Genomic DNA, 19,142 nt, shown 5'->3' on the forward strand with positions numbered 1-19,142 from the left:
GAGAGAGAGAGAGAGAGAGAGAGAGAGGGAGAGAGAGAGATGCAAAGGCCTGACTTTCCCCAAAAACAAAACTCTCCAAACGTGAGCTCAAGGCCGGTCAAATCCCAGGCATAAGGACTAGACTCAGTCAGATGACTTGGCCCTACAATTCAGGTCACATACCTGTCTGAACCCATTTCTCCATTCAAAAGTGGGGAAAACGGTAACCCCTAATCTTTCCACCACACACAACTGTTATGAGGATGGAATGGAAGAATGTGTATAAGCAAACCCCAGTGCAGATAAATAACCTGAGGCATGCCCACACACAAATCAGCCAGGGAGCAATCTGCTCCATCTGGTCAACCCCGAATTTTGGTTCCTAGGCTGGAAGGGAGCTCACAACTGGGTCTCAGTGCTCACCTCTACACACCTCCCCATGACAGTTAATAAAGGAGAGATCTTGCCTCCATCCCCAGCGTGGACCTGGCTTTATTTAGAGGCACTTGAATGCAACTCCGAGTGCTGCCTCACCAGCCCTTTGAGGGACACACCCTGCATTCTCCCAGGAAGACCCACGATTGCTCTCCTGAGATGCCCTCCCCACCTTAACCATGAATCTGCTTGGAAAAAAAAGAACAGTATTGTGGTAAAGCTCCCAGGTGAATTTAGAGAACCTCAAGCTGGCCTCCCTGCCCCCATGTTTATGAGGAAACTATTAAAGAAAAGACCCGCGGAAAGATATATATCCTTTCTGCAAATTTCAGCACCTGCTTCTGTTAAGTAATACTACTGAGCAACTCTGTGTTATATACTCAGACATACAGTTTACCTAATATTTTACTTAATAATTAGTCAGTTATTTTAACCAGAAACTTGTGATACTGAGCAAGTGGGATTTCTTCCTTCCAATGGCAATTTTGCCAAGTTCCCATGTGGACCACAGTAACTTCTTTGGCAGTTAATTTTAGAGCTGGAAACTAAGGGGACTACAGAAACATATGGTGTTTACGGAACCAGTAAAACAACAACAACAACAATAATAATAACGAGTTCAGATTCTCTCTTTGGATAGAAGAGATTTTAGGAAAATCCTTACGCATCAGACAGAGACTTACCCTACACTAGCCACGATAATTTGTAAGGATTCCAAATTTCATTCAAGGGCTGTGAAAATCGTATGGGTTTGAGTAGTTGCACATAAAGATTAAAAGTAGAAAGGTATTTGTATGAGCCTTTTGAGAGCTCTACTCCATAAGTCACCTAAGATGAGAGCAGGAAAGTTTCTAAACGTCCTCGGTTGTAGCCCAAGGTAGTACCTCGGGGGACAAACGACAACTATTCCTAACACTGCCTAATGCCAGCAGGGCCAGGGGCCGACAGCTGTCACTGCACATCCGGGTGTCAGGATATTACCTCCCTCTCTCTGACTCTTCCTAATTGAGGGGATACACTTGGGAGCTGGGTCTCCCGGGGCAGCTTCATACACAGTTTCTACCTGTTTCTGCTGTTCCTATTGTTTCCTCATCCGCAACACACAGCCCAGACCACTCAGATCGGACCCTCACTAATGCCCAGGAAGCTCGTGGGGAGAGAACACACAAGCCCACGCCATCAGAAAGACTGTCTCTTTTCCTCAGGACTGCAACACTGCACAGTTCCAAGGCCATGTTCATATGCACAGTGCCCTGAGGTTGTACCACATAACTCCCCTGCTTTCCTCCCCCTTGCTTTTTATTCTCCAGGTCTAGAAGAAGAGGGAGAAAAGGGAGAATACCATTGTTACTCAAGAAAGGAGTAACGTCTCTGTCATCTCCATTCATTTCTTACTGAGCCTTGGATTTACACCACCAGTTAGAGAAGAAAGTTAAAGAACGCTGATACAGAGTTTAAAAGTCAAATCGAATACATTCCATCTGTAAATTCAGCAAGTTGACAGTGGGCCTATGGCTGCTTACATTTAATGTGTCTTGGTTTGTGATAAAGAAACAGTCATAGTTACTGAGGCTGTAGGTAAAGGGGAAGATCACACATCACTCACATTCTTCCCCCTTCCCTGTAAACCCATGGACTCTGGCCATGGGCTTGATAATGTTTCAACCCATAGGTACTAAAGGAAGGCACAGGTCATTTTTAAGAGAGTAATCAAAAAGGTAGACAAGGCTGCTGTAAACTTCGGTGAGGAAGAGAAGAACTGCGTAAATTAACAGAATATTTTTATTGGAATGAAAACTTATGACTTTTGATTATCTGTAAACCAATGGATCTGTATCAAAGCAATGCTGCCTAACAGACATTGCAGGGAATTTACTGGAGTTGCCAGGTGAGTATACTATTAGCGTGTCGATTGATTGTAAGAAAAGGGTGGCTTCTAAAATGTTTGACAATTTTTCCTACTGTCAATGAGCTCTATCCTTTTCAATGACCTCCTTCAGTAAGGGCAAATTCTAGCCCAAACTTAAGTCCACCTCATCGTTCACTGTAAAGGATGGATTCCAAATTAATTCAGAGATGCTATAAAGGAAGATGCAGAGACTCTCTTGCATCCAATGTCCAGAAGAGCTGACTCTCAGGCATCACGCAGCAAGACAAGGGTCCAGCCCACATGATATTGGCCTGCGGTCAATATTACATTATATATCAAGGGTCTCAAGTTCACACACACAACTGGTTGCGTAGCCAGCAAAGAAGACATCAGCAATTCCTGAGTTTCCTCCTTTTGTGGGGTTCCACAGAGGTATTCACCATCCTGAATTCAGAAACGGGACCAAGCTGGGAATGGAAAAAGTTGCAGACCCATACACACCTGGTGGAAGCCACATGGGGCCTGTCTAGGCAGGCACCTGAGAAGCAGTCATAACATCTGCCCCAGCACCGTGCATCCTCCACAGGTAGTGCCCGTCTGCAATCTAGATGTGGAGGAGGAAAAGAGTCCATTGACACACTTTGGTTTTCCCTTGGTGTATCTCTATGTGCAGCTCATGTACCCTCAAGGGAAGCAGCATGGGAAATCAGGGCAGCCATCACTGACCCTGCTCTTTTTCTGCACCAGAAAGGCATCCCTCTCCCTTTCCTGAGGTGTAGACTACTCAAGCCTTTCACCTGCTGAGTGCTGAGCCCAGGACAACCTCCGCCCACATCCCCTCTGGCCCTCCTCAACCCCAGCTGTTCCTCATGACTCCAACCCCATCCTTCTGCCATTCCACTCATTTCACAAAAATGACAGTCTCACATACCACACGGCTGAGAAGGACAGGAATGCGAGGATAATCACAACAGCCACGGAGCCCAGCCCAACGCCCACCATCTGCTGCAGCATGAATGACGAATCTGCGGAACAAAACCACACACTGAGCCCACAGTGGAAATAATCATGCACCTGTGCACACTCCATTTTAACCCAGAGCTTGGCCCCATTTACTCAACCATTCCAAGAATGCTCAGAGTGCCTCTGTGTCCCCTGAGTTGGCCTGGAGGGTGTAGGGCCTAAGGAAAATACAGTTCCAGGGCACTTCTGAAGAGGAAATAGAAAACCAGACCACACTCAAGTTACAAGAGATTTTTAAAAAGCTCATCTTGCTGTGTATACAAATACAGCAGACCGTGTTGCCTGTATCAGTCCTCTCTGAACCAATTACACTTGCAAGTTTTTATGGGCAGTTTTCGCTTACATTGAGGAAGAAAGCATTCTGACAGCATTTGGATTTTTGCTCCAAAAATGATAGGTAGCTCCAGTGCTGGAGCTGTATCAAGTGCTGGATACAGTCACCTGCACAGCACCTCCTTGCTCCGCTCAGCAGGTTGCCATGTGGATAAAGTAAGAAAATCGAGGTAAAAGCTCTTTGGAAGACATGCATATGTTCTCTTTGGGGGGTATCATATGTCAACACCAGGGGATGCTTTGTTATAAACCGAAAGACACCCACACTTGAGTTGCACATTTGGGCCAGGTGACTGAATCAGAGCATCACTAAAGGGCTTGTTTCCATTTGCAAACAATTTATTTAGCACTTACTATATGCCAAACACTGTTCTAATTACTTCTCCTAACCACCCACTGAGGACTATAATAAAAGCGTATTAAAATAATAGTGCCCAGCATAATAACAGTACACAGAGCACTGATATTATTATTATTCCCATTTTATAGATGAGGAACGGAGGCACCGAGTGGTTCAGCTACTTGCCCAAGGTGACCCAGCTAATAAACAGACACAGGATCCAAACCCAAGCTGTCTGGCTCCAGCATCTTTGCTCTTAACCGTAACATCTTAATGCTCTCCCAGTGCAGATCTGAATCTACACGGTCTACAGCAGAGAAGGTCATGTTCCCCCTCAGAAGCCAGGGGTGTAGGCCCTGCCCTTTCCTGCACAGGCTGAGGATGATGGGGCCTCGGACTGTAGCAGTTTAAAAGAACAAAAGTCTATGTGCAATTGGCATTGAAAAGATCTTGGGGGCTGACTCTGCATGCATAGAATTAAAACGAAAAATAGAGAGGCACCTGGGGAGCTCAGTCGGTTAACCATCTGACCCTTGATTTAGGTTCCAGTCGTGATCTCATGGTTTGTGGGATAAAGCCCCACATTGGGCTTTGCGCTGACACCACAAAGCCTGCTTGGGATTCTCTCTCTCTCCTTTTCTCTCTGTCCCTCCCCCACTTGCATGCACTCTCTCTCACAATAAATAAAATAAAACTTAAAGAAACAGAAAAACAGCATAAGCCACAGAATAAGTGTAAGGAAACGCAACCAAGTCCAAATTTTGCCAGATGATTTGTCGTGGTTTTCACTGTTGGAACATCAAAATATTTCCTTTTTCTGCACCCTCTGCCCCAGGCATATGCTTAGTCTGCCCAGTGGGTCATCCAGCACTGCCTTGGAAGAGCTGAAAACAGCAAAAGCAAGATCTGTTAAGTAAGAAGGAGGGGCGTGAGAGGAAAATTAGTAGTCCCTGGAGCTGAGACCCTCGAATGTAGATGACTCTCTTCCTCAGGCACATCTGAGAAGACTTACTGCTACTTAACTTTGTCATCACCTAATCTGTACTGTCCAACCCAGCAGCCACTGGCCACAATGTGGCTACTTAAATCTACATTAGTTTCAATTAAATTAAAAGTTCAGTTTCTCAGTCATACCATTTCAAGCACTCAATCTCAAGTACACATTTCAAGAGCCCAGTAGCCCCATGTGGCTAGTTGCTACCACACTGGACAGCACAGCTTCAAAATCCTCCCATTGTTGCCAAAAGCTACACTGACTGGCACCAACTCAGATCTCTACAACCAGGCTGAGAGCAGTCTGGTCTGTTCTCTAATAGGGTAGGTGGCACCAGCAAAAGCAGCCATGGACTACACTTCTTGCTAGAAAGCTCTGCAAAATCCATTACCTCAGAAAGCGTTATCAAGAGGCTTTCTGGAAGAACACGGCTGATGCTGTTTGGCTACCTTAGTATTCAGAAGAAAAAAAAAAAAGGCCTTGACATTTTAAGAGGCCATACTACAAAATGGAAGGAGCAGCTACGGTTACACTAGAAATAAGTAGAGGAAAAAAAATTAGGAGACTGACTTGCATTATTAGAGATTAAAACAATGCAATATCAGCATAGGAAGGAACATAGTGGAACACAACAGCCCAGAAACAAACCCAGTTGTACCAAATAATTTCAGAGCTTAAATACTGAAGTTGGGTTGTCTTTGTCTGTAACTTTGGACTCTGGACAAGTTGTTCTGTGCCTCAGTTTCCCCACTGAGGGATGATCCAGTAACATGGGAATGATAATAACAGCGCCCAACCTCCTATGTGTGTGAGAAACCTCCCATGTGTGAGAAACACATGAAGTAAGTCGTGTTAGGAATGTGCCTGGCATGCAGTAAGCAACGGGTAAATGTTAGCTACTGTTAATTATTGTTGTTTTGTTACTGTTTTCAAATTATTAGGGGAAATGACACATCACTTGTAACTGGCGCTGAGAAAATCGGCTGACCGGTCAATTTAGAGTAAAAGATATTGACCAGTTGAGCTTAAAGTATATATGCCAAAATAAAATCCAGACAAGTAAAAGGCTCAAATTGCAACCTAAAAGAATTAGAACAAACTGTAAGTGAATGCTTACCTAAAATATTTCTCTAAAGCAGGTGAGAATTTTCTAAGCATTATTTATTAATGGAGAAACCATAATGCTAACTGCTGGGAACTACTGTGGTTTCTACCACAGAGCCACCTCTTAAGAGGTATTGCCTTGCCTTGCCTTTGAGTTCTCATCGACTCCACTCTGCAGACTCTGCCTTCCTTGTACAAACTCCATGTTCTTTGCTTACCTCCAGCTTGCTCAGTTTTCTCTTCACCATTTCTCAAAGACCACTTGCAGTGGTCCACCAGCTCATTTGAAAATTGTATGAACCTGCATTCTAGAATGTGCTTCAGGTCAGAAGACTTTATTGAAGCAGTAACTCTTCTCTGGCTTTGAAATGTCCCCTCACAAACCAACAGGGCAGAAGCAAAGTAGGCATGTAGGGACCTGACTTTCTCTTGACCATCCATCAGCACCCTAAGCCACAGGCCTGCCCAGCTTTTCCTTACTCTAGACATAAGTATCGGACAATCATCTTTTTTTGTTTTGCATAACGTGACTTGGGTTCTGGCTCCAGGCCTGGTTCTTACTGGTATGCATCCCTTGGCCTACCTGGTGCATATACTCTGTGAAAATCTGAGTCCATCCAATCTAGAGTGCTCACAGTGTAGCCACACAGGATTTCTTTAGGGACTTCCCCCCGTTAATCCCTCACTGAGAACACTTACAGCTGACCAATCTGTACTACATTTTTTAGAGCTTTGCCATCTTCTGGTTACCCTCCCTTCCACACTTTCATGCCATAAAATCATGCTTATTTTTCTTCTGACTCACTTGTAGAATATTCTTTCAGAAACCCAAGTGAGTGAGTCATGTGTTATATCACAGATTTGCAGTGACTCAACCTTGAGAGAGTAAATCCATTAGGTTAAACTCCACCATTCTCTTTGGGGCGGCTCCCTGAGGAGGTCTAGTGCTTGGGAAGAGCAACAGGCCTTCCCTGGGCTTATCTTTAACTCTTTCACTAATGCAAATATCACAGGTGCTGAGGGGCAAGTTAGGAAGACCCTATGCCTACTCTCAGGCTCTGGGACAGCTTGAGGACTTCCTATGGATGTGGACATTTATTTCATGAATTTACACGAGCAGGACCATTTCCTGAAAGCAAAAATTCTGTTCTCCATAAGGTACAAATAATTAGCGCCGTGACTTCTGTTCGGCGTGTCAAGTTCTAAGGTCTCCTCACTTGAATTCCCTGCAGAGTAGGAGATGGCAAGGCAGATCAAAGTAGATTAATTTAGAGATAAATAACACCTGATGAATCAGCAACATTTAAAAAATTCATTTTCTACCGCAGCTTATCAAATTATCATAAACTTAGCAGCTGGCCCCCATTCATTAGCTCGCACTTCCATGAGCCAGAAGCTCAGGCACATTGTGACTGGGTCCTCTGCTCTTCCAAGGCTGAAATCAATGTGTCAGGTTGGCTGCCTTACCCTCTAGGTCTGGGGAAGAATCTGCTTCCAAATTCCTTGCACCTGTAGGACCGAGGTCCCCATATTCTTACTGGATATCAGCCATTGGCCACTCAGCTCCTATGCGCCCCCCTCATTCCTGCCACGTGGTTCCATCTTCAAAGATGGCAGGAGAAACCCTTATGTCAGATCCATCTCTCCCTTTGAATCTCCAGTCTCCCCTGTTTCTGACCCCTAGATCCAGATTGAAAGGGCTCATGTGAAGGTCAGGTCCATCTGGATAATCTCCCTATTTGGGGCCTTACCTACATCTTCAAATCCTTTCACAGCAACACTGAGAATAGCCTTTAAATCAGCAAATGAGAGAAGGTGGATGTACAGCAGTGGCCACATTATAATTCTTCCTACCACAATTACATGGAAAGAGCCTAAGTGTCCATCAACAGATGAATGGATCAAGAAGATGTGGTTTATCTATACAATGGAATACTACATGGCAATGAGAAAAAATGAAATCTGGCCATGTGTAGCAACATGGATGGACCTTGAGGGTGTTATGCTGAGCGAAATAAGTCAGGCAGAGAAGGACAAATATCATATGTTTGCACGTATAGGAGGATTAGGAGGAACTTGACGGAGGAACAAGGGGGAGAAGAAGGGCGGAAATGGTGGGGGAAAGGGAAAGAGGCAAACCATGAGAGACTCTTGAATGCTGACAAAAACTGAGGACTGAAGGAAGAGGGGGGGAGGGGGGATGGGCATGGAGGAGGGCACTTTGGGGATGAGCACTGAGTGTTATGTGGAAACTAATTGGACAATAAACTATTTGTAAAAAAAAAAAAATACACGTGTGTGTGTGCGCGCGCGCACATACACGTGCATAGCATATACAAAAATAAACGTACACACTAGGCTAAGATCTTACGGTAAATCTTCTCTGGCTTATTTAAGTATTACACTTCCTATGCTTCCGTTTTCATCAGACTCTGCTGCCAGTTCACCAGTAATCATCCAACCCAATGGGTGCCAGGCACTGCTCCACTCTTCCATCGTGCTCCCTCAGGGCTATGAAATCTAGTATGAAAGGACAAGTGCACCAGTTGCTCTAAAGTATGACTCTAAAAAATGGCTAAGAAGAGGGAGACAGAGGGAGGGGGGAGGGGGGAGGAAGAGGGGAGGGGGAGAGAAAGTGAGTGGGGAGGAAGGGAGAGACAGAGAGAGACACAGAGAGACAGAGAGAGAGTGCTCCTGTCCTGTTGAGGAAATTTTTAAAAAGCTTCAGGGAGGAGATCGCCTTTGATTTTAATCTTGACAAACAGGTGGGATTGTAACAAACTAGTCAGCAGAGATTACAGGAAGGTTATAGGGCAATCCAGGTGGAAATAAGCAAGTAATCGTATGAGCAAAGATACTGGGGAAAGTAAGCAAGGGCCGTAACCCAAGACCTAGCACATCACTTTGAATGGAGAAGGAGGAGAGATGCAACTAGAAGGGCATGTTGGTGTCAAAGTGAGGCCTTAGAAACCAGTCTAAAACATAATGGAGAACCCTGGAAGAACCATCAAGGGAAATACGAAAATTGGCGCTGCAGTTTGGACAGATGAATCAGGCGTGTAGGCTGGAGTGAAGAAGCAAACTCTGGGGCGCCTGGGTGGCTCAGTCGGTTAAGCGTCCAACTTCGGCTCAGGTCATCATCCTGCAGTCTGTAAGTCTGAGGCCTGCATCGGGCTCTGTGCTGACAGCTCAGGGCCTGGAGTCTGCTTCAGATTCTGTGTCCCCCTCTCTCTCTGCCCCTCCTCCATTCACACTCGGTCTCTCTCTCTCTCTCTCTCTCTCAAAAATAAACATAAAAAAAAAAAAAAAGGAAACCCTGAACACCATGAACACTATGAAGGAAGAGGAGGAAGGAGGCTTTGCCCATTGTCTGTGCTACAGATAATAAAGGCCTATGTGCAGGGGACAAACTCAGAAATGAGACTGGCACACCCTAGATGTAAAATGTGGCTAAAAGGGAAAGGGTCACTAATGACCCAGGGGCTTCATGCCTGTGACTGAAGAGTGTTCTGTGATTACAGTATGTGATGATCTCCCATATATCAAATGACTTTGCTTTGTGACTCAGGAAATCAAAGACTCAGTACTTTGTGGCTGAAAAGGATCAGAAAGATTGTGGTAAGAGGCAGCTGAGAACCTGCCAAGTTAAATATAATTGCAAAGGCCCTCAGCTGATTAGTAGCAAGGCTCAAACAAGGAAGCCCAGGCCTCCGCATTTCCCATCAAACCAACTGCTGGTTCCCTGGTGATCACAAACCTCTTTAGGAGCAATCTGCGTAAGGTAAATAGCATAATTTGTCACTGGGCAAAGGTGAGAATGGGGCCGTTGCTCAGCACAAATAAACTGGAACAGGTTCAGGACTAATCTGGAGCCTGCAAATTACTCTGTGGGACGGCAGTCTCCAGCATTTTTGCAAAAGGAGACTGCCAGAGGTGTATGCACGACACAGGTAAAGTTGGTATGTACATATATATGGTAGAATTTCCTTCAGAATTTCAATATTATAGTGGGTTTTCTAGGATCTCCAAAGCCTCCCAGCAGTTTGAATTCAAAGGTTTGACTCCTCTTTCAACACTGGTTGTTAAGCTGAGAGGGGGTAAAAAGGTACTACCAAGAGCCACTTAGACATTTCCAAAGCAAAATCCTTCCTGTTACCTTAATCACAGTAGAAAGACTGTAGCCAGGTCTTTTGACCATTTCTTCCACCCAGTTTGACAGTTTGCTAATCATGTCAAACAGTTGCTGAAAGCACTGCCTTCTGGAAGCTATTTCTGTGCCTGTCCAGGAGGCCTGCACGTCTCCATTCTTCTGATAAAAGCACCTCTTTTCTTTGTGGGAACTCCATTCCCACCCTTAGAGCCTTAGGGAACGGATTGGCTGCAAAATTTCCGAACATTGAAATCCGTGGTTATTTCTTGTGGCTTTCATTTAAATTCCAAGACAGAGAGCTTAGCCCATCTACATACAGAAGTGTTAACAGCACACATCTTTGTTAAGACCCTCACTAATTATGCTGAGATAAGTCAGAGAAAGACAAATACTATATGATCATATTTATATGTGGAATGTAAAAAGGGAGAACTCATAGAGAGCAGAATGGTAGTTGCCAGGGTCAGGGGGGTGGGGAGAAACGGGGGTGGTGTTGGCCAGAGTACAAACTTCCAGTTATAAAATGAATAAGTACTGGGGATCTAATGTATAACATGGCAACTATAATCAACAACACTGTATTAAATACTTGAAAGTTGCCAAGAGAGTAGATCTTAAATGTTCATACATAACACAAATATACATGGTAATTATGTGAGGTGATGGAGCTGTTGACTAACCTCATTGTGGTAATCATTTTGCAATACAGATCAAATCATTACATTGTACAGCTTAAACTCAATGTTATAGGTAAATTATATTTCAAGAGAATGGAGGGGGTGGGGGCGGAAAGACCCTCGCTGTCTGGAAACCACAATCCAATGGTCAGGTAATGCGCCTTGCCCAGTAGAAAAGCCATGTCCACTCTTGTTGAAGTTGGTGTGAGTAGAGATTAAAAAAGAGAGAGAAAGAGAGAGATGGGAAATAAGATTAGAAGATAAGCAGACAAATGAAGGAAGCCTAATTCTCCAGGTCCCTCCTCATCATTTCCTGCTAAGCACCCTCTGCTGACAAGGTAACAGATCCCCCATTGTACAGTGCCCCACACGGGAGTCCTCCTGGAAACAGGATTCTGCAGGCACTTCCTTACCACCCAAGCCCATTGTTTCATGCTACTCGGAGGTACCGGACAGGATGCAAGGGGTTAAACTGATACTCCAAGCTAAGAGCGAAATTCCTCAGGCTGTTGCTAGGACTCGTAAACCGCCAAGGAAAAAGGTCCAGATTCAAAGGTCATAAACTTGACAGGATTTCTGGTATTAAGCTACAAACTAATGGAATTCCTAGGAATCAAATCCACTGGCTGGCTGCCTGTTGGTTTAAAGAAATGTACTGCCAGGGAAATCCCAAGTCTGGCAAACAAGGCGCTGCGCTTGCTCAAGCCCTGAGGCAGTTCCCCCACCTGGACAAGTGCCCGTGGCAGGAAGAAGGTTTAAGCTGCACAGCACCCAGCTGCTGCATCTCTTGTGTCCTACATCTCTTGAGGAAAGGGACAAGGGTACACACTCTCCCATCAGGCAGACCCAGGGAAAGACTGAGGCAGCCCATCTAATGGACCAAGCGGGTCACTCTGCTGCCAGGGCAGGGGATGCCAGCTTTTCCCATTCCGCAGGATGTGGTCGCTGTTTTGGGTGCTCTGACCACTGCACAGCCTTTTATCTTTTCCTCCTTTCTAAATGAAAGTGCTTATTGTGCTATCCAGTTTCCCCTTTCATATTACAAACTGCGGTTTGAGGATGCTTACATTTTGCATTTAGTCATAGATTGCTAACGGATCGTGAGAGGTCTGCCTGGATTTGATCAAGAGGGATGGGCCATCCTCAGGAATCCAGGTCTTGGAGCAGGATGCAGACCCACACAGAGTTGTCGTCCAATAGAGTTCCACTTGTGATTGTAGAGAGGACAACTCTTCCATCGTGGAGGGGGTTTCTCTTACAAGTGTATGTGTTAGTCTGCGCGCACGCAAAGCATACAAAGCTAAATGGCTCAAAGCAGTGGACTGTTTAGCTCTCTGTATTGGTCTGTCAACATGTTTCTGCCTCTTTTTCTAATGGGAACCGTGTCCACCTCTCAGTGCAATGCCAGTGTCGCTGTCCATGTCAATCACACTGATCTGCCACCAACCGGCCACCTGAGTAAGCCCCAAATCCAAGGTAGGCTGTTCATAGTACATAGTACCCTAGGAGGGGTTACTAGTCATCTACAGACAGGCACTTAATCTAGGAGAAAGGATTCCTTCCCTGAATTGAAAAACTCTGTTCCCGCTGGAGTTGCTAAACTCGGCAGCTGGGGCCCATCCCTCTCCATCCCATGGCTTATTGTGGAAGAAAGTGAAACCAACCCATACATAGAAACAGAGAGCAGAGGGGCGCCTGGGTGGCTCAGTCGGTTAAGCATCCAACTTTGGCTCAAGTCATGATCTCACAGTTCGTAGGTTCAAGCCCTGCATCCCGCATCTGAGCTGTCAGCACAGAGCCTGGAGCCTGCTTTGGATTCTGTGTCTTCCTCTCTCTCTCTGCCCCTCCCTCGCTTGTGCGCTCTGTCTCTCAAAAATGAATAAATATTAAAGAAAGAAAGGAAACAGAGGCAGAGTGTGCCACTCCTGGTGTCCAGTCCCAAGTGTCACTTCCTGGAGTCCTGGTGCCCCTGTGGGTCTGGATCCATAAGCTCCCCACCCCCATCCTCTTCAGCTATGGCTTTTTGCATAAACTAGTATGAGATGGGTTTCTGTCACCTGTGACAATTTAAAAAGAAATCTCATTAACATAAACTCGATGCTGCAGACTAGAGAGGAGAAATAAGGACAGGATGCTTAAGCAGAAAATGGTTTTACCTTTCACTTGAGCCCAAACTGCACAGGAGCATCTTCTCACCTACAGAGGAAAATGCAGGAAGACATTTTACTAGGCAGCACCTGACATCAATTTAAATAATACATTTTAGCCTGGCAAGTTTGTTTTATTTCTCTTAATTTGGATTAAAATATCTTTAAAGCTTCATCTAGCTCTAACATATTATAACTTAGCCATATGACCACTAAGTATTTGAGGGACTGGCATAGATAGCAGGGACAGAAGTGACCCTAGGGATGAATTCTATAACTTCTCAACGGATCTCACAAAGCACACACTATGGGTAAACAGGAGAAAAAGCAATGAGTTTCATTCCTTTGGCCAGTTCTGAGCAACCGGCATCGACTGCCTGGGAACTATGTTGAGAAAGATTCTGAGGTCACATCCGAGTTCAGCAAGATAGTGATGCATGTGGTAGGGCTGGCGAGGCTATGAGAAGTCTTGGTATACAATAATACTTCACCTGTCTAGAGGATATTTACCTGGCTGCCTCAGTTACCCAAACTGTAGCCAAGAGACAGAAAGAGAACAAGATAATAACAACCCCAACAACAGTAATAATAATAACATGAAAGCTCATCCATGGAAGAGGAAACCCACAAACTCACTGGAATGAAATACCTTCTCTTCTTCTCCCCCAGGAATTATATGCACATTTGTCTGTTAGGAATGGCTGGGATTACTCCACAAAACATTCCCCAGAGGAAACTAAACAGTTAGAGAAGGATCCCTCCAACTTCAAAAGGAAAGTCTCTTTCAAGTGACAACCTTGGGCAGTCTGGTTTTCTTAAAAATCAAAAAAAATATACTTACACTGACAAATACTGGGAAAAGCTCGAAATGGCCATAAGCTTCTGAATGTGACTAAATTTTGCCTTGATGCTAAGTGCATCTAGTGGAAAATAATACACGATAATAACAAGCGAAAGGGACCTAACCTTAATAATAACCAGTAAGGCAGGTACTTGGGAAAGGAGTGTATTAAAGGAGAGAAATTGGTGGGGCCAGGTGAAGAAGGGAGCTCATTAAAATAGAGTGTCATGACCAGATTTACACTTCACAAAACTCATTCTGGCAGTTTCGTGGAGAATAAGGGACAGGAAGATGAGTTAGAAAATTGATGTTCAGGGAAGAGGTGTCAAAGGCTAACCAGTGTTGATGAGGAAGGAGAGAAAAGGATGATTTTACACAGCATTAAGGTGATGGAATGGACAGAAGATGATGATGCACTAGACAAGAAGTAAGAAGGCAGGAGGCAAGAATTATTCCTTCATTTCTGTCTTAGCAACTGGGAGCATGGTGATGCTAGTTACTGGGACAGATACACAGAGAACTGGGAGAACTGGAAAACACACTTCCTGGTTTCAAATTTTACTACAAAGCTATGGTAATCAAAACAGTGTGATGCTGGCATAAAGACAGACACATGGACCAATATAGAATAGAGAGCCCAGGAAGAAGCTCTTGCACACATGTCAAGTGATTTTTGACAAGCGTGGCCAAGAACATTCAATGGGTAAAGGAAAGCTTTTTAACAAATGGTGCTGAGAAAACTAGATATCCACATGCAAAAGAATGAAGTAGAACCCTGACCCAACACCATATAAAAAAAAATAACTCAAAATGGATCAAATCCAAATACAAGACCTAGAACAGAAGAAAACATGGAGAATAAGCTTCAGCAAATTGGATTTAGTAATGATTTCTTGGATATAACACCAAAGGCATGGGCAACAAAAGAAAAAAAACACGACCTCATCAAAATTAAGAACTTTTCAGTAAAGGAAAAAACACACTCGTGCACTGTCAGCAGGATGTAAACTGCTGTCGCCACTGTGGAAAACAGTATGGAGGGCCCTCAAAAAATTAAAAATAGAACTACCATATGATCCAGTAATGTCATTACTATTTACCCAAAACATATGAAAACACTGAATTGAAAAAAATACATGCACGCTATGTTTATTACAGCATTATATACAATAACCAAGATATGGAAGCAATTCAAGTGTCCATCAATAGATGAATAAAGATGTGTGTGTGTGTGTGTGTGTGTGTGTAATGCTCAGCCATAAAAAAGAATGACAACTTGCCATTTGCAACAATATAGATGGATCTAGAGAGTATACTGCTAAGTGAAATACGGCAGTCAGAGAAAGACAAATACCATATGATTTCACTAATGTGTGGAATTTAAGAAACAAAACAAAAGAGACAAATAGGAAAAAGACGTTTAAATATAGAGAACAAACTGGTTGATGCTCAAGAGTTGATGGGTAGGGGGATGGGTGAACTAAAGAAGGGTATTGAGTCCACCTATGATGAGCATGAGTAATACATAGAATTGTTGAATCACTATATTGTACTTGAAATGTAATACTATGTTAATTACACTAGAATAAAAAAAAGAAACTTGGAACATTAAAGAAAACTAAGAACTTTTGTACATCAAAGAGCACTTATTGATGGAGTAAAAAGGTAATCCATGGAATGGGAGAAAATATTTGCACATTGCAAATCTCATAAAGGATTAAATCCAGAATATATAGAGAACTCCTAAAACTTGACAACAAAGAAATAAATAACCCATTTCAAAAATGGGCAAAGAGGGGCATATGGGTGACTCGGTTGAGTATCCAGCTTTGGCTCAGGTCATAGGTTTGAATTCCAAGTTGGGCTCTCTGCTGTCAGAGCCCACTTTGGATCTTCTGATCCCCCTCTCTCTCTACCCCTCTCCTATTCACACATGCATGGCATGTGTGCTCTCTCTCTCTCTCTCCCAAAAATAAACATTAAAAAAAATGGGCAAAGACTTGAATAACCATTTCCCCAAAGAAGATATATAAGTTGTCAAAAGCCCACTTTGAAAAGATGCTCAACATCGCTTATCATTAGAAAAACAGAAGCCCAAACCACATCCATTAGGAGGACCATTATCAAAACAGAAAACAGCAGATTTTGGGGAGGACATGGAGAAAATACAACCACTGTGTAATGTCAGTGAGAATGTAATACGGTGCCGCAGCCATGTGGCAGTTCTTCAAAAAACTACAAAGATAATTATCATATGACCCAATGATCCCAACTCTGGATCAATGTCCAAAAATTGGAGCACAAGGACTCAAAGGAGATTATTTGTACCGCATGTTCATAGCAGCCTTATTCAGAATAGTCCAAAGATGGAAGCAACCCAAGCATCTATGCACAGATAAATAGCTAAAATGTGGTGTTTACATACAACAGAATGTTAAAAGGGGAAGATGGGGCGCCTGGGTGGCTCGGTCGGTTGTGTCCAACTTGGGCTCAGGTCATGATCCCATGGTGGTGAGATCTGGCTTTGCGCTGGGCATGGGGCCTGCATGAGATTCTCTCTCCCTCTGCTCCCTCCCCAACTTGTGCTCATGCACCCAAGCTCTCTCAAATTAAAAACAAAAAACAAAAAACAAAAAACAAAACACATTGGGGTACAGTCAGTTAAGCGTCTGACTTCAGTTCAGGTCATGACCTCACAGTTTGTGACTTCAAGCCCCATGTCGGGCTCTGTGCTGACAGCTCAGAGCCTGGAACCTGCTTCAGATTCTGTGTCTCCCTCTCTCTCTGCTCCTCCCCTGCTCACAATTTGTCTCTCTCTCTCAAAAATAAACCTTACAATTTTTTTTCTAATTAAAAAAATAGACTGTGTCTTGGTCCTAAGTATGTGATGAACCTTATACTCCAGATGGCCCAGATTCACCAGTCAAGAGGTATTTCTACTGGGGTCCCTGCAGGTCATAATCTTGCTGTTGGTGGGTCTGAGCCCCACGTTGGGCTTTGCACTGACAGCACGGAGCCTGCTGTAGATTCTCTGACTGTCTCTCTCTCTGCCCCTCTCCCACTCACATTCTTTCTCTCTCAAAAATAAACATTAAAAAAAAATTTTTAAAGATATGTTTCTATCAGCATTAATATAATTTTTCCAATTTCCACTACCAATCTATGTGATTGTATCCCACTCTTTGAATTCTCCTAGGACGACCCATCACAATGGCTCTTCCAGGAGACCTTCTACCCGGATCCACTGCAACAGCTCCTGCCATTCTTGCCTATCCAGCTCACTTGATTTATTCATTATACAGTGAATATATAGTTCTATGTCTCATGAAAGAACCACCACTGGAATAATGTAGTCTTTCTAAGGACAAGGGAAGGTGGGGATGGGCAAGGAAGTACTGGCAGCAGAAAATAGGGCAGTGCTGACATTAATCTGCCTCTCCTTCCTGATTCAGAGAGAGAGTGTGGGGAGGCGGGAGGCAGCAGGAGTACAAGGAAGTGACAGGGAAATCTAGATGTTCCTTTCCAGCTCAGGCTTCAGCAGTGCGCTAGGATGAGGGCATTCCTGCAGCTTAACAGGAAGAACCAAAACTAGGTCAGTCCAAGCCCAGATCCAACCAGGTCCCGCAGGAAGTTCAGAACATCGACCTCCTTAAGGTTTCACCTGCCCATCGTTTATAAAGGCAAAGTAGTCATCACTCTTTTTATGGTTATTACATACAATGGCAAATACCAGGAAAACAAATGTTCAAACATTTAAATTTCACATGAAGAAGAAAATAGAGGACAGAAGAGTTTTTAAAGAAGTATATACCTTATTCCATTCACTTGTGATTCGTAATATAATGCAGTAATCATTCCCTTTTCTCAAAGGCGCATTATAGTATTTCCCATAGTACAGCCTGTCTCCAATAGATATCTCCATGGCATCATCTGGAACATCTTTGGCCAGTAGTTCTGCAGCCACATATCCTTCGGCATGAGAGGTGTTGCTAAAGAATGAGGTAGCCCCTTCAGAATCACAAAAAAAAGTGCTTTGGAGGGCCAGAGGAAGCACCAACACCTGGTAAGAACTGGAAATAAAAAGAAAATGTCTATCAGACCCTTGCTTCATTCATTTATTCATATTTATTAAGCACTTACTATGAGAGAAACACTTTTCTAGGCACCAGAGATACAATGCTGGACAAGAAAAAGTCCTTGCCCACAGGGGATTGACAGTCTGATGGCTCCAACAGGTAGGGCACTTCAATTTGAACCATGTGGCTAATGCCACATGACATGGGGGGAGGAATCTCAAGTTCTTGCCGCGGATGGATGCCGAGTACAACCTCTAGAGCTGGGAGAGGTTGTTACAAGTATGGCCACCTGCGTGTGCACGCCATAAGGTTGATCTAATCAATGGTTTCCACGTGGGCAAGGAAAACCCAGCTGGGCAAAGGGTTTAGCAGTCACATGGAGGCTCACCGCATACAAGAGTTAATGGATGAAGTCTGCAAAAAGGCTCTAGTCACATGGTAACCTGAAACGGAACTCATATGATCTGTATTCCCCCTCCCTCCTGCCCCGGTTCACAGACTAATACCAAAGTTCATGTGAAATAAATGAGAAGGAAGGAGTGCAAAGTCACCATGAGTTAATCTAGCCTGACAATATCCTGAAATAGCCAGAAAGGTACAATGTCATATGTGCATTGTGGAACTGTTCCCTAAGTGTGGACAGAGAGGCACACCAGCAATCCACTCTCCTTTCAAAACTCGTTGGTGAAAGGAGGTGCCAGCATAAAAATGCACTGAGAATGAATCACAACTTCTTTTTCATTCCCATCTCTTCGGTCCTTATCTCCTGCCTCTAGTATAGCACGTGTCTGAACACCTGCTTTCGCTATCAGGCTGGAGAGCAGGGATTTAAATGATTGCACTTATATCCTTGTACATCCTTACACAGTTCTTTAGCTGTGATTGACTCTCCACTAATGCTTCTTGAGTTGAAATTTCAGTAAAGAGGAAAAACATGCATCAGTACCAAATATGATTTGGGTCATTTCCAAACCATTAGGCCACAAGATCTATTTTACCAGTAAATATATACTACCTGCTCCACATTCCTAACTCCCTACCTCCTCCTTCCTAAAAGTCCATGGGTCACTAGGTTAAGAAAAGGGAGCCCTCCACCTCAGTGGTTGTTGGGTTTGGAAAGTCTGCACCCCAAACACCCTAGGTGTCCCAGGACCCTGATTTCCACAAAGTATG

At 44.0% G+C, this 19,142-nt stretch overlaps 1 protein-coding gene across 4 annotated transcripts in view; it reads right to left on the reverse strand.

The window, feature by feature from the left end:
* Nucleotides 1–19,142, reverse strand: part of SUSD1 (sushi domain containing 1) — a 243,638-nt gene that overhangs the window by 96,167 nt on the left and 128,329 nt on the right. For 3 of the 4 annotated variants that reach the window (XR_005529943.1, XR_005529944.1, XR_005529946.1), the window contains exons 14-17: nucleotides 17,705–17,963; nucleotides 13,062–13,101; nucleotides 3,216–3,309; nucleotides 2,786–2,888 (exon numbers count right to left, since the gene is read on the reverse strand). Coding sequence is in view for 1 of the 4 variants with exons in the window: in XM_039240706.1 (XP_039096637.1) it covers nucleotide 2,888; nucleotides 3,216–3,309; nucleotides 13,062–13,101; nucleotides 17,705–17,963 (394 nt within the window). In the remaining 3 variants the exon portion in view is untranslated. Of the gene's footprint in view, nucleotides 1–2,178; nucleotides 2,889–3,215; nucleotides 3,310–13,061; nucleotides 13,102–17,704; nucleotides 17,964–19,142 lie in introns of those variants that run through there. The other variant, XM_039240706.1, reaches the window with a different exon arrangement.

The sequence above is a fragment of the Hyaena hyaena genome, unplaced genomic scaffold (assembly GCF_003009895.1).
Source record: "Hyaena hyaena isolate Hyena2069 unplaced genomic scaffold, ASM300989v1 scaffold_6, whole genome shotgun sequence".
NCBI classification, from domain to species: domain Eukaryota; kingdom Metazoa; phylum Chordata; class Mammalia; order Carnivora; family Hyaenidae; genus Hyaena; species Hyaena hyaena.